The sequence below is a fragment of the Vulpes vulpes genome, chromosome 7 (assembly GCF_048418805.1).
Source record: "Vulpes vulpes isolate BD-2025 chromosome 7, VulVul3, whole genome shotgun sequence".
NCBI classification, from domain to species: domain Eukaryota; kingdom Metazoa; phylum Chordata; class Mammalia; order Carnivora; family Canidae; genus Vulpes; species Vulpes vulpes.
This window is the reverse complement of record NC_132786.1, coordinates 100,800,265-100,816,146: the sequence shown is the minus strand read 5'-3', so window position 1 is coordinate 100,816,146 and position 15,882 is coordinate 100,800,265. Positions and strand designations below refer to the sequence as shown.

Sequence of the window (15,882 nt, the reverse complement as noted above, 5' to 3'; positions counted from 1 at the left end):
CAAAAACACTACACCTAGACCTATCTTATTCAAACTACAGAAAATTAAATACAAAGAAAAACTCTTAAAAGAAGGTATAGGAAAACCTCACATCACTTATAAAAAAAAGAGGTAAAAAATTACATAGAACTTTTGAGAAATGATGCCAGAAAGAGTAAATATTTAAAATACTGAAGAAACAAAATAAATTTAAAAATCTGAAAAAAAAAAAAAAAAAAAAAAAGGGCAGCCCGGGTGGCTCAGTGGTTTAGTGCCGCCTTCAGTCCAGGGCCTGATCCTGAAGTCCCGGGATTGGGTCCTGCATCGGGTTCCCTGCATGGAGCCTACTTCTCCCTCTGCCTGTGTCTCTGCCTCTCTCTCTCTCTCTCTTTCTCTCTCTCTCAAGAATAAATGAATTAAAAAATCTAAAAATAAAATAAATAAAATACTGAAGAAACAAACCATCAACCTAGAATTCTATATCTTGCCAAATCACTTCTCAGAAATGAGGAAAAATAAAGACTTTTTCAGACACATAAAAACTGAAGGATTCTGTCACTAGGAGACACGTCTTATAGGAAATGTTAAAGATTTTATGTCACAGAGAAAAAAATGTATGTCAGAAACTCAGATCTCCATCAAGAAAGGAAGAATGTTAGAGAAAGAATAAATGAAGGAAATTTTTTTTCTTACTCTCAAGAGAACTGCTCCAAATAATAGAGACAACAATGTAGTAAGTGATTATAACTTAGGATAAATGAATGACAATAATGTTGTAAGAGACTAGAGGGAAGAAATAAGAAAACTCTTTTAAAAGATAATCCATGGGACGCCTGGGTGGCTCAGCAGTTGAGCATCTGCCTTCTGCTCAGGTGGTGATCCTGGAGACCCAGGATCGAGTCCCACATCAGGCTCCCTGCCTGGAGCCTGCTTCTCCCTCTGCCTCTCTGCCTCTCTCTCTCTCTCTCTCTATGTGTGTGTGTCTCTCATGAATAAATAAATAAAATCTTTTTTTTAATAAATAAAATCTTAAAAAAAAACAAAATAAAAGATAACCCACATTTCTCAGGAGGCAATATAATATGCTAAAGAAACCACTATATGTTTTAAAAAAAGTATAACTTCTATGCTGAGACAGGATATGTAATGGAATCATATAAAATGCTCAACTTAAATCAGAGAAGGCAGAAAGAAAAGGAAAAAAAAGGGTAAGGAAGATTGCAGTAAATTTTAAAAAATGACAAAAACGGTAGATTTTAATCCAAATGCATCAACAATAATCTCTTTGAATTTTCTAAATACATCAATTAAAAGACAGAGCCTGACATAGTGGATTAAAAAACCCAACTGTCTGTTGTCTGTAGGAAATCTATCTTGCTCCAACATAAAGGGATGGAAAAATTAAATAAAGAATCACTAATGGAAAGAGAGCTGGAAAAAAACACTTGTTTTTTTCCACACTTCTAAATAAGTAAATAAATATGAAAATACAAGTTAATAAAATGTGTGAAATATAGCAAAAACAGTGCTTGGAGGAAAACTTATAGTGCTGAACACATATATTAGAAAAGGAATAAGATTTAAAATTAATTATCTAAGCTTTTACCCTAAGAAACTAGTGAAAGAAGAGCAAAATAAACAAAGGAAATAAGATAAACAATACAAATTAGGGCAGAAATCAATAAAATTTAAAACAGGAAACCAATGGGAAAAAAAATCATCAACCAAATTTGATTCTTTACAAAAATCAATAAAATTTATAACCCTGTAGACAGGCCAATCAGGAAAAAAAGAGAGAAAGCACAAATTACAATGTTAGTAATTAAAGAAGGGCTATCACTACTGATTCTATGGGCATTAAAGGACAGTAAAACACTATGATGAATAACTGTATGCCCATAAATTTAAAAATTCAGATGCAATAGGCCAATTCCTTGAAAGACACATCTACCAAAAACTCATACAAATATAACAATATAATATGAATAGGCCTATGTCTAATTTAAAAATTGAATTGACAATAATCTTCCAAAAAGAAAGCACGTGGCTCAGATAATTTTGCTGATGATTTACAGATTTAAAGAAGAAATGCTATCAATTCTCTATAATTTCTTCCAGAAAATAGAAGGAAAGGGATTACTTCCTAACCAATTTTATGATGCCAGCATTAGCCTAATATCAAAACCAGGTAAATTATTAAAAAAAATAAACAAACCCAAGACTATATACCAATATCTTTCATGAGCATAGATGTAAAAATCCTCAACAAAATAAAAGCAAATCAAATCAAATGTGCGTGTGTGCAAGTCTGATTCAACACTGAAAAGTAATATAATTAATTCATCTTATCAGAAAGTTGATGAAAAAGCATATGATATACCAATAGATGAAAAAGAAACATTTGACATAGTCCAACATTCATTTATGATAAAAATGCTCAGCAAACTAAAATACAGGAGAACTTCAAGTTGATAGAGAATTTCTAAAAATGAAACCTCTAACTAATATCCCACTTAATGGTGAGAAATTACATGCTTCCCACTCCCCCACCCCCCCACCGACTGGAAACATGACGCAAATATTTCCTTTCACCACTTCTATTCAACATTGTACTGAAAGTCTCTAAGACTTTAAGTGCTTTAAGACATGTAAAATAAATAAAAAGTATACAGAATGGGAAGGCAGAAATAAACAGTCTTTGTTCACACATGGCATGGTCGTCTTTGTAGAAATTCCCGAGGAATTAACAAAAAGACACCTAACTAATAAGAGATTATAACAAAGCAGCAAGATACAAGGTTAATATACAAAAGTCAATTGCTTTTCTATATACCAGTGCTGCACAACTGGAATTTGAAATTTACAATACACACTATTTACATTACCACCAATAAACTGAAGTGCTTAGGTATAAATCTAAAAAGTTATACTGAAGATACATATGAAGAGCTCTCCATATTCTGATGAAAGAAATCAAAGATCTTAATAGTAGACAGAATTCATATTCATGATAGGAAAAGTCAATATTGCTAAGGTGTCATGTCTTCCTTTCTGTGATTCTACAATCAATCAAAATTCCAGCACATTATTTTTGCAAATATTGAAAACCTGATCCTAGAGTGTATATGGAAAAGCTTAAGATCCAGAAGAGTCAATAGTAGGTGTACGGAAGAAGGTGAAAGGTTGAAAATACTCAACTTAAAGACTTGCTATAAAGCTGCCACTAATAAGGAAGGTATCATATTCACAAAATAGACAATAGATCCACAGAAATATGCTATTGATCTTTGACAAGTAGTAAAGGCAATGGAGAAAGGATAGTCTTTTCAACAAATGGTGCTGGACAACTGGGTATTCACATGCAAAAGAATGAAGCTGGATCCCTACCTCACACTATATACAATAATTAACTCAAAAATGGATCATGAACCTAAATGTAAGAACTAAAACTATAAAACTCCTAGAAGAAAACATAAGGGTAAATCTTCATGAACTTGCGTGAAGCAATGGTTTCTTGGATATGACATCAAAAGCACAAACAAAAAGCAAAAACCACATAAATTGGATTTCATCAAAATTAAACACTTTTGTGCTTCTGAAGATACCATTGACAAAGTGAAGACAACCCACAGAATAGGAGAAAATATATAAGTATACGATATATGTCCAATAAGAGTATAATATTCAAAATATAAAAAGAGCTCCTGCAACACAACAATAAAAATAGCCCATTTTAAAAAATGGGCAAAGGGTTTAAACAGATGTTTCTCCAAAGATGACATATAAAAGGACAATAAATATATGAAAACCTATAATGAGGCTAACCTCATTAGCCTATAGGGAAAAGAAAATCAAAACCACAGTGAGATACTGCTTCATACCTACTATGATGGCTATTATCAAAAAAAGAGACAAGTGTTGGTGAAGATGTGAAAAAATTGGGTCCTTTCTACATAATTGGTAGAAATGTAAAATGGAGCAGTCACTTGAAAGCAGTCTGGAAGTCCCTCAAATATTAAACAGAGAGTTACCAAATGACCCAGTAATTCTGCATCTAAGTACGTACCAAAGAGAAATGAAAAATATACATCCATATAACAACTTACACTGAACATTCACAGAAACATTGAACATCATGGCCAAAAAGTGGAAATAACCTAGATGTCCATCAACTGATGAGGGCATAAATATGGTATATGATATCTACAAAGTATTATTCAGTCACAAGAAAATGAAAAACTGATACATGCTACAATATGGATGCACCTTAAAAACATTATGCTAAATGAGAGAAGCCAGGTACAAAGGCAAGATATTTTATGATTCCATTTATATAAAATGTCGAGGACAGGCAAATCTATAGGGAGAGAAAGTAGATTAATGATTGCTAGGAGCTAGGTGGGAGGGGATGCTGGGGAGTAACAGCTAATAAGCACGGATGTTCTTTTTGAGATGCTGAAAATGTTGTAAAATTGATACTCTGTGAGTGACCTAAAAAAACACTGAATTATACAATTAAAAAAGGTATGTGGATTATATCACAAACTTATAAAAAAAAGGTAGAAATATTACCATGTATTAATGAACAACAATGAGTGGATGTGTTTTAATAAAGCAGAACAGTATCTTACATAAATTCTACTTTTATATCACAAAAAGGAAGAATAGTATTAGTAGAAACTGAAATTGGGTTAGTGATATAGAGGAACTCTGTAATATCTTGCAACTTTTGTGTAAATAAATTAAAGTTATCCCAGAATAAGTTAGCATTTATTTTAAAAGCTTGCTTTTTTTTTTTTTTTTTAAAAAAAAGGTTTTATTTATTCATGAGAGAGAGAGGAAGAGAGGGAGTGAGGGAGAGAGAGAGAGAGAGAGAGAGGCAGAGGGAGATGCAGGCTCCATGCAGGGAACCTGACATGGGACTCGATCCTGGGTCTCCATTTCCTGGGCTTAAGGCGGCACTAAACCGCTGAGCCACCCGGGCTGCCCAAAAGCTTGCTTCTGATAAAGAAAAAAATAGGGGGAAAATGTTGCTAATAATTGAAGCTAAATGATGATCACAGGGAAACTTACAACTATTTTCTTTACGTTCATATATTTGAAAAACTTCACCATGAAAAAGTAAAAGCAAAGAAAGAAATTAACCAAACGATCAAGGCGTTAGGGAAAAAAAACCCCACGTGTAAATATATTACAAAACTGTTTTCTTATATGGTCATATGGTGTTTCGAATACGGACATGTTCTCTGTCCAGCTTGTCAATGATGTACAAAGCAGCATGCCTGTGGTCCTCTAACCCTGGCCACTTGGATCACTTGTCACTGGCAGGTTGCGATGGCACTGCACGTGAGCACGCCTGTGAGCAGACCTGAGAGCCCTGTGTCCACTCGCACTTAGCCTTGGTCCCAGGGCTGTCTCTGCCCGGCCTGTTGACTGGTGCAGAAGTAAATCCACCTGAAAGCCATCTCAAATGGACTCTGAACATGTGTGAGAACCCCTCGCAGGGCCTGTAAAACAGATTGCTGGGCCTACCTCCAGAATGTGACATTTAGCAGGATGTGGTCTGTGGCCCGAGATTTCGCATTTAAGGTTCCCAGCTGATGCTAATGTTCTAGGAACCACCACTTGAGAACCACTGATTTATAACAGGGGTGGCAAACGCTTTCCATAAAAAGCAACATGGTAAATATTTCTGGTTTTGCAGGCCATACCATCTCTGCGGCAACCACTCACCCCTGCCACTGACTTCTTTCTACATTTTCAGGCCTCCTATGTTGTTTTGGGGCTTTTTTTTGGTGTGCGTTTTTTTTTTGTTTGTTTGTTTTAATGGTAATCAACCCTCATTTTAATTATTTTTAGTGTTTTTTTTCTTAATCACTGTACATAAAACCATACATTTTCCTTTAAATACTAGTCATCACCAGCTATGATCCCCTGAATTTTTCCAGCATTATTCCATTACTGCTCCTTTTGGGTCTTTGCCCTGGCTGACAGGACACATTCCTGCTTCTCTACTTCTGTTTTCCATGACTCGCATCTCCTTGCTTGTCCTCGTCACCTTCATGAAAGCAGATCTAGAGCCAGCCCAACTCCAACTGGAGGCCCAATGCTAACTACCTGCTTTAACACAAGTACTCTTGAATTGTTCATTGTTCACGTACATCCTCATTTTTCTCAATTAGATTAGACATCCCTAGTGGGCAGGAATCCTATCTAACACTCCTGAGTCTAAGCACTATAACTTGTGCAAGGCAGATACTGAATAAATGTTGATCCAAGGTTTCTTAGTTTTTTACCTTAAGTTTCTCCAGATCCGGCCTTTCAATACTGACCACCTCTGCCAGGAGCTGGGCTTCTAGACCATCTTCTGTGACCGTGAAATTGAGGAGGGTTGTCTGAGCCTGCAATTCAGGCTTATAGTGCGGATTTGCCAGTTTTGTGTGAAGGATAAGACGAAAGTTCCTGTTAAATTCACATTCTTTGTCTCCAATCCTGATGTACCTAAAGAGGGCATGATACAAACATTCAGGAGATTTCCACAAACCATAACTGGTAATTAGGTGGCATTCCATTTCTTCTATTCTGATAATGTTACCTAGGCTGTAAGACCAGGTGATTCAAGATTATTCAAATACTGTCTCCCTAAAGTATAGAAGAAACTGGAATTATCCCCTAAACCTCTACATGATTGTTTACATGCAAAATGATGATAATACTACTCAACTCATGACATATTCATAACAAGAATATGCAATACATCACATGAAGGTTGTACAAAAACAAACATTAGCTTCTATTACACTTTCTGTGGTTAACCTTACATTAAACATTGCTATTCTTAAAGGATAAAATGAGTATGTGTTTGGATATATCTGTGAATTAACTGTATATAAATATATTCAAAATTTATACATATATATTAAAAATACGCATATACTTTAAATTACTTTCTATTTCAGTATTTTTGGCCCTGGCTCAAAAGCAAAGTTTAAGAAGCTTCCCGTGAGGGATGCATGAGGGTGGGATCTCAGTAGCCATGCTTCTGTCCTATATATCCCTGTTCCCTCAGCCACGGGGACCAGAAGTGGGCACTTCAAAATACTCCAATTAGAGTGAGCTTTCCTGGGATTTAGGATTGGAACAAAGAGAAGGGAGAGCTGCAAATGGAACCCATAGTTCATGTTGATGACACCCTTTCCTCCTGGTAAACCGGCATAGCAGAGAAAGACATTCCTGGTTTCCCAAGGAAGATTCAATCAATATTTGGGGTCAAGAGCATACAAAGGGAGCACGTTCTAGATTTTATGGGCTTCTGGGTCCCATCTTCCTCGACACCTGGCTGCATTTTTAACCCAGTTGCCATGACGCCTTGCAGCCTTGTGACACAGGCTTTGTTTGGTTTAAGCTAGACGGAGGTAGTTTCTGTAATTGCAAGCAAAGCTCTGAATGAATGCAACCCCTCCCTGAGCAGAGGGGCTTACTTTTTTCTACTCCAGATATATGGGTCTAACTTGTAAGGACTTCTTCACCCAGGCTCTGTTGCCCTCTGGATTGTGGAAGGGCTTTGGCCAATGGAAGCATTAGCAAGACATGGCAGGACAGGAGAGGGAGTTCAAAGCAGATCTCCTGGGCCTCAGTGCCATCGTCTGGTGGAGGTTGTGTCCTGCTATGACGGTATTCCAGGTTTGGGATGGTCCCCTTCCCACAGCTCCGCTCACAGGACCAAATAACACTTTCAGGCCTAGAGGTGGTAATAGCTTCCTGCTGTTGTACATCACTGGTTGCCTGGATTCTTCTACTGGGTTCCACTACCCTTCCCTTTGAAAATTCTTTCTGTGAAGGGTCACTGTATTAATTCTATTTTAAAAATTCCCAGCCTACTTTGTGGTCTTTTTTTCTGCCAGGAACCTGCTAGGAGGATCCAGGAGAGGGGTTTTTATTTTTTTTTAATTTTAATTTTTAAAATTAAAAAATATATTTTATTTATTTATTCATGAGAAACAGAGAGAGAAAGAAAGAGAGGGGAGCAGAGACAGAGGGAGAAGCAGGCTCCATGGAGGGAGCCCAATGTGGGACTCGATCCCAGGACTCCAGGATCATGCCCTGGGTCAAAGGCAGGCACTCAACTGCTGAGCCACCCAGGGACCTCCAAGAGGGGCTTTTAAGCTCACACACAGACAAATCACAAATACTGATACTTCTCAAACCCTTCCATCAAAGATGTCTGAATTGCATAGGAATAAAAATACATGTAAAAAGCCTAGGACTGAGCCTGAAACACAGAGTATCTTCTCCGTCTTCTATTTTATACTAAATACAAAGATTCTTCATTCTTCCATTGTCAGTGCATAAGGGATTTTTTTTTTTTTTAAGATTTGACAGAGATAGAGAGAGAAGGAGCAGGGGGAGGGGCAAAGGGAGAGGGAGAAGCAGATTCTCTGCTGAGCAGGGAGCCCTATGTGGGCTCGATCTCAGGATCCTGGGATCATGACCCAAGCCAAAGGCAGATGCTAAACCGACTGAGCCACCCAGGTACACCTAAAGTATTTTAATTATAGAGGTATCCTAATGATGACAATGTTATCCAAAGGCCATATTTTTTTCATGTAAATACAGTATTTTTTTAAAATACTACTTAATTTCACTGACCTATAGGGGATATGTTACTTTACTAAATTTATCAATTTTGGAAAATTGAATGAATTAAAAAGACAGACACTGAACATCAAGTTCAACATTCAGGCAACATCCTTTTTCTTAAAATGTCACAATACTTGCAACAACTTTTTTTAAACTTGAAGAGAGATGCCCCAAATTTGTGATGTGGCAATATTTTAGATTGCTGCTGGTGGATGTTTCACAATTTTACCTTGCTCTGAGGTTAATCTGTTGTGCCACATAGTGAGGAAAGGGCTTCTGAACCCCTGGCCATTTTATCTGACTAGGAACAATTTTGTAAAACCACCGTGGTGTGTAATGATTTTTCAAAAAGTCATCGTTTTCTTAAATCACTAAAGCTTTCATCACAAAATCCCTCTTAGTCACTACAGCTAAGAATCCCAAAAGACTGATAAGATTCATGACCTCTTCATCCAACTCTCAAATTTTGTTTGCATTGTAATGATCTCATATTTGTAACAAAAATTTCACAGTTTTTGATTAAGGGTCTAAGCTTGAAAAAAGATCTGCCAAACAAGCCACCATTGGAGAAATTCTTTATTAAGTTGAATGGTCAATCCATTCATGTTATCTAGTTTTGGGTTGTTTTTACTACGTCAAGACTTCCTACTCTTTTAATGTTACTTTCTAGAAGAGCAAAGACCAATTTAGGTAGCAACTTTCTTCTAAACCAGTATGTATTTGTATACCATGATTCCCTCTAAAAAAAATAAAAAACAGGGGTGCCTGGGTGGCTCAGTCTAACAAGTGTCTGCCTTTGGCTCAGGTCATGATCCCAGGAGTCCTGGGATCAAGCCCATAGTTGGACTCACTGTTCAGCAGGGAGTCTGCTGCTCCCTCTCCCTCTGCCCTTCCCTCCACTCATGCTCTCACTCTTGTTTGTCGAATAAATAAAATCTTTGAAAAAATAAATAAAAATAGAGTATTCACATCGCTATCAGAAAGAGTGAGAAAAAAAAGAGATGAATGAATTATGGGGCAAATGTTATAAACGAACTAGAGAGCAGCTGTTGGTGTATCCAATGAGAACAGGGGCCCAGAGGCCTTGGTTCACAGGTCATGGAAATGACACCATCTGTTCACATGTTTGCAAATATTTTCCAGCTGATATCATGCTCATCAAAATCATCATGTACCTTATTGATAATTTCTTCAGTTCTTGGTTTTTATAGTAAAACATGTTACACCCAAACATTTATTTACTCAAAAAGCAATTAGTGAACACCTACACTATGCCAGGCTGTCGGAGAGTCTTGTAGGCAGTGGGCATATAACCAACAGGCACACAATCACTCTGCTCTCACAAACATTACTTAACTCTCTCATAATAGGCATCATGACTATAAAATCTTCCATACTGATGCAGCCATTCTTTCTGTTTAGTCCGTTCCATAAATGAATATACTCTAAGTGCCTACAGTGTGACAGCCACATCAAGATCAAAGATCTGCCTCATTAAAAGATAGGAAAAGAATGCAAATAGACATTTCTCCGGAGAAGATATACAAATGGCCAAGAAGCATCTGAAAAGATGTTCAACACGATTAGTCATCAAAGAAATGCAAATAAAAGTCCCAGTGAGGTGCCACTTCACACCCACTGGATGGCTAGAATAAAACAAACAAAAAACCCCAATAGGTTGCAGCAGTGTTGGCAAGTAGAGAAGTTGGAACCCTCCTATGCTGCTGAAAGTAGTTTGGCAGTTTCTCACAACCTTATGCATATAGTTACCGTTTAATCCATATCGACTACTCCTAGCTATATACCCCAAAGAATGAAAACACAGGTCCATATAAGCTCTGTATACAAAGGTACATAGCAGCATTATTCATAATAGCCAAAAAGTGGAAACAACCCAAATGTGTGTAAGCTCATGAATAAACTGTGGTACATCCAAACGATGAACTGTTATTCAGTAACAAAAAGGGAGCAAGTCCTGATAATGCTACATGGATGGACCCTCACAACATAGTGCCAAGCAAAAGAATAGTCACACACGTCCACATATTTTATGATTCTACTAATAGGAAATGTCCAGAATGGGCAAATCTGTAGAAACAAAGTACATTAGTGAGTGCCTAAGAGTTTCAATATAAAACTGACTGTGGTAGGGGACCCTGGGTGGCTTAATCTGTTAAGTGTCTGACTCTTGGTTTTAGCTCAGGTCATGATCTCAGGCTCCCAGGATCGAGTACCGACATGAGCTCCATGTTCAGTGGGGGTCTGCTTGAGGATTCTCTCCCTCTTCCACTATTCCTCCTTCCTGCTCAAGTGAACCTACTCTAATAAATAAATAAAAATCTTTAAAAAAATAAAACTGACCGTGGTGATGGCTGCATATTGCTTGAATATATTAAAACCCACTTACTTGTGCACTTTAAACAATTAAATTGCATGGCATGTGATTAACAACAACAGTGTTCCCAAGAAAGAGAAAAAGGACAACAATATCAAGAGGTCAATTGGTAACATTTGGGCTTTTATCAATCTGCAAGGGAAGTAATTATGCTAACTACAGCTTCTCAGAGGTTCATCCTTGCCTTTTGAGCACAATGAGGCATGTCACAGGTTGCTCTTATATAAGAATATCTTTCTTGGTTAACTCACTTCTTTTGGACTAAGACATATTCAACCATAGTTTCATTTGGGCCATCATCAAAATTTCTCCCACTACTTGAGCATCTCTTTCCAAGGGTTTCCAAAATTGATCCTAAAGGTAGTTTTGAGAAAGCTCTTTTTTTGCTTGCACTACTCACTGACTAGCTTTTAAAGGAACCTTCAAGAATAATTACTATACCTCAGGTTCTCACACATAAGCCACACCAAAGATGATCCTCATTTATGACACCACAGTAATCAAATACAAACTTTAAATAAACCTCCGGTACGTCTTATGATCTTCTGATGGCTGCTCCATCTTGATCTGAATTCTTTCCTCCTTAGAGCAGCATCTCAGAAATGCCAGGCCTGTCACAACCGTTCATGACTTCAGATTCCATTTTCCCTAATTTGCTTATGAATTTTTACTTACACATTTACCTCATAAACTTCCTGTTTTAATCACAAACGTCTATCGCCAGATGAAAAGAAAATGGAACTATCTTTACAATTTAAAAATGTGCGTTTAAATGAAGAACACTGGACAAACCAACTCCACAGTTTTCCTGATTGTTGTCCACTAGGACCGCTCAGCGTGGCCGGCTTAGGAACTGAGGTAAGAAGTTTCATTTCGAGGTCTGTGAGGGTATGTGCATGTAATGTGAGAATCAAAACAAGTCCCACAAGATGACTAACTTCCTTTCAGAAGTCCTAGGATTCAGGCCTCAGGGAGAAATCTCTCCAGAGCAGGGGTTGGAGAACTATTTCTATAAAGGGTCAGAGAATCAATACTTCACGTTTTGTGCGTCACGTACATCTTTCCCAAATATTCTTCTCTGTTAACAACCCTTTAAAAACCATTCTTAGTTCACGGGTTGTATCAAGACAGGTTGTTCACCTATCACCACTCTAGAAGATCACATGGTTAGTGGTGTGAACATAATCTTCTTGCAGGGAAATAGAGGCTCATCACGCTTGATTTCCCAGTACCACCAAGCTATAATTTTTCCAATCAGCTACTACACATAACATTGCTTCCCTGCCTAGGCTCTCAAGAAAAACAAGTCTAAGACTGGCCAAAATGAAGTATGAGGTTTGAACGACTTTGCTTCTGGGTATAAGTGACAAATGCTTCCAACTGGTTAAATACTTAACAAATACCTAGGTCAAAGCAATGCTCCATAAAGTGGCTCAGAAATGACGCTGTGGCTCCAAATTTCTCCTGTACACCTATGTATACCCTGAAGTGTTCACAAACCCTGGTCTGAAAGTCAGAAATCAACCTGCTTGAGGGACAGGTCTGATTTTCTTGGTGAAGAGACAGTTAGTTAATCAGAGGAAAAGAGAAGGATGTCTGCCTCTAAAATTGGCTTTTACATTTTGCTCGGAAACATTATTTCATAGGTTCGAATTTCCCAGGGATAGTAAATTATCCTCATTTGGGGTGTTTATGATCTATGAAAGGCAAGAACTGCATAATGACTCAGTGGGTTTTATCATTGCTGCTAGGTTAATTTTTGGTTAATCTCCTATCTGGGAAAATTAAACAGACCGCTAGTGCTCTCTCATGATTTGAAGGATCCAAAAAACAACGGAGTTAACCAGAGGGGTGGGAAAAGCAAACAATCACTTGGTTGTTTCAGTCAAAGACATGAGTCCAGAGGTTATGACTTCTAGAATACAGCAGGCAACTACAAGCTCCTGAACTTGAACTTCAATGAAAAGCACTAGCACGTGTGAAGAACAATATAAAACTTGCAAGTGTGGCTATTATCTTAAAGCAGCAGTTCTTAACACATTTTTGGGCCCTGTTCCCTCCATGCATGGGATTTGCCCCTGACACCATATCTCAGTGAGAATCAAGTGGGGCAGAAATCTCTGAAGCTGGGATGGAGTTGCTCCCAGAGGGTTTTTTCATCTCTCCAAAGGAGTGATCACCACCTGCCCCTTTTTCTCAATGCCTAGTATGGAGGTTAGAAACGGATTTTATGACCTCAGATCAGAAATAAAATTATTTTCCCCAGTACGAACACTATGGTTTTACTGGATAGGATGAATCAAAAACATTGTTTTACCTAGCTGACTTATAGTTTTAGAGCAAGAAGGGCCCCTAGAGATTATTCTAGTTTCCTTTATGGACCCAAAATGTTTATGACGTGTCCCAAGGTCACAGAGCTTAGTGGCAGAGCTGGGACTAGAACCTGGGTCTCTAGACTCCTGGTATAAAGTCCATTTCACTGCATCACACCGCAGGTTAATTTGCTCTGTTTGATGGTGACAGCTTGTAACCCCAGCCTCCATCATTCACAAGAGGGTACTGAGAGGATATGATTGACGCAGTAACAATCTATGGCCACTAGGGAAAAAAATATAAAGATACAGCTCAGAGAACATGCCCTGCTGATCTCTGCTTAGAAATTCTGTCCTTGTTTATGAAGGAGAATAGCACTGATTGTCGAGATGCCCAGGGCTAACCAAAGAGTTGAATTTCTGATAGATATTTTCATAGAATGAATTAACTTACAAAAATTTTAAACCATTCAATGTGCAGAAAAATTTTCTATCTTCTGGCTTTAAGGGAAAAGAATACTCTTTCAAATATGCCAAAATGCTTACTAGTTAGCTGAATAAATTATTATATAAAAGGCCATCATCTGCATTTTAACCATTAATTCAGTTTTCCATATGTCACATTTACAAAAAAAGAAAATCAGGTACATTGGGAATTTAAAATTCTTTCAGAGTTTATTCAAAATCCAGCCAAAAGGTGTTTTAGGATAAAGATTCCTAATTTCTTAAAGTCACAGAAGGTTATTACTCCTGTAGAGGACTGATATAAAAATACGTAAAAATGAATTCATGTCTAATATTCACAGCACTTCTGTGACAAACATAGGGAAACATTTCTCCCAGCTATGCAATTTCCTTGAAAACAAGAATCTCTGTGAGTTGAGGGAGCATTAGCTCAACATAATCAAGATGAGAATCTCAAATTGGAGATTATAATCTGGATATTTTATATGTCACATAGGTATCTGGCAACTGTGGAAATATCTTTTACTTTCATTGGAACTCTTCTCAAGATTTAGTGTAGCTGCTGCTGCAAATGCCATCAGTCCTGGATCATAAAAACCTAAATGACTTTCTCTACTGATTAGATATTCTGAGTACATGAACAAACACCATCATTATTTTTTATTGCCATCTAAAACAAAACTTGGAAAGGTAGCATATTCAATTTAGAACAAGGACCTGCTGCAAGGATGACTGTTTTCAAAAAGATCTGCAAAACCTTTCTCACAATGCCCTTTGGAGAGACATTTCCTGTGATACCAGATTAGCATACCGAAGGTCCATGCTCTAAGAAGGGCAATTCAGGGCAGCCCCAGTGGTGCAGTGGTTTAGCGTCACCTGCAGCCCAGGGTGTGATCCTGGAGACCCTGGATCAAGTCCCACATCGGGCTCCCTGCATGGAGCCTGCTTCTCCCTCTGCCTGTGTCTCTGCCTCTCTCTCTTTCTGTGTCTCTCATGAATAAATAAATAAAATCTTTAAAAAAAAAAAAAACGGAAATTCAGACAGCTCACAAGTTCCCTGAACTGGAGAAGTCTCCAGCTCTCTGAGCAGGGCCTGTTGGTCAAGGTGAAGAGATTGCGGGGGGTGTTTTGTTTTTATCTATTCATGAGAGACACACAGAGGCAGAGACATAGGCAGAGAGAGAAGCAGGCTCCCTATGGGGAGCGTGATGCGGGACTCATCCCAGTGGGATCAGGACCTGAGCCCAAGGCAGATGCCCAACCCCTGAGCCACCCAGGTGGTCCATGCAGGTGGTTTGAGATAAGGAAATAATATCATTGCACTAGTGGGGGGGTGGGGAACCACACTCAGGAAAAGAAAAGGAAAAAAAAACTTTTCAAAGGACATCTAAAAGCCTTACTGCATGTCCTGCTGCTTAAAATGAAGCGCTTCTGGAGGAGGCCTGGGAGCTGCGACTGCTGGGACCTGGGAGCACAGTGGCAAGACCTGGTTGCACAGCGGGCAGCGTTACCTAGCAACCCCAGCAGGAGGGGCCGCCCAGTTGGTCAAACCCTGCTCCCCCAGAAAGGTCTGGGCTGAAAGCTGCGCAGCTGGCAAGACAGCCCAGGAGAAGGAGGAAAGAAGTCCTGAATAGAAATGAGTTAATTGTCTTGCTGCTTCATATAGTTAATATAACCAACACGTCCCTCTCAGAGAAAAGCAAACTTCAATTAGATTCTACAAAAAAAAAAAAAAAAAGACTCGTGTTGCAGGAACTCCAGGTAACTTTGAAAGAAAAAAGGAAGCTAAAAAAAGAAAATCAGAGATCATTTCTCTTCTGAAATATAGAATATATATACGCATTACATATATTATGATAAATATGATGGCACACATATGTCTTTTTTAAAATTACACTAATTCTTTTTTTTACATATGTCTTTCAATATATATTTCATATTTCAATATATTCCCATATTTAAATATTATAATGCAGCATGAAAAAGAAATCCTGGTTCTGTTTGCATTTTTTTTAAGGAAATTTGCTATTTATTTTTTTATAGAAAAGATTTGTAAAAGATTCTTTATCTGTGGCCTGTTTGGAATTTGCC

The 15,882-nt window shown here is 37.9% G+C and overlaps 1 protein-coding gene across 1 annotated transcript in view; it reads right to left on the bottom strand.

Annotated features, from left to right (window-relative positions):
- The window catches only part of DNAH11 (dynein axonemal heavy chain 11), a 314,532-nt gene that overhangs the window by 46,275 nt on the left and 252,375 nt on the right, over positions 1-15,882 (bottom strand). Inside the window, exon 66 of the mRNA XM_072764523.1 lies at positions 6,276-6,480. Coding sequence (XP_072620624.1) covers positions 6,276-6,480 — 205 coding nt within the window. The remainder of the gene's footprint in view (positions 1-6,275; positions 6,481-15,882) is intronic.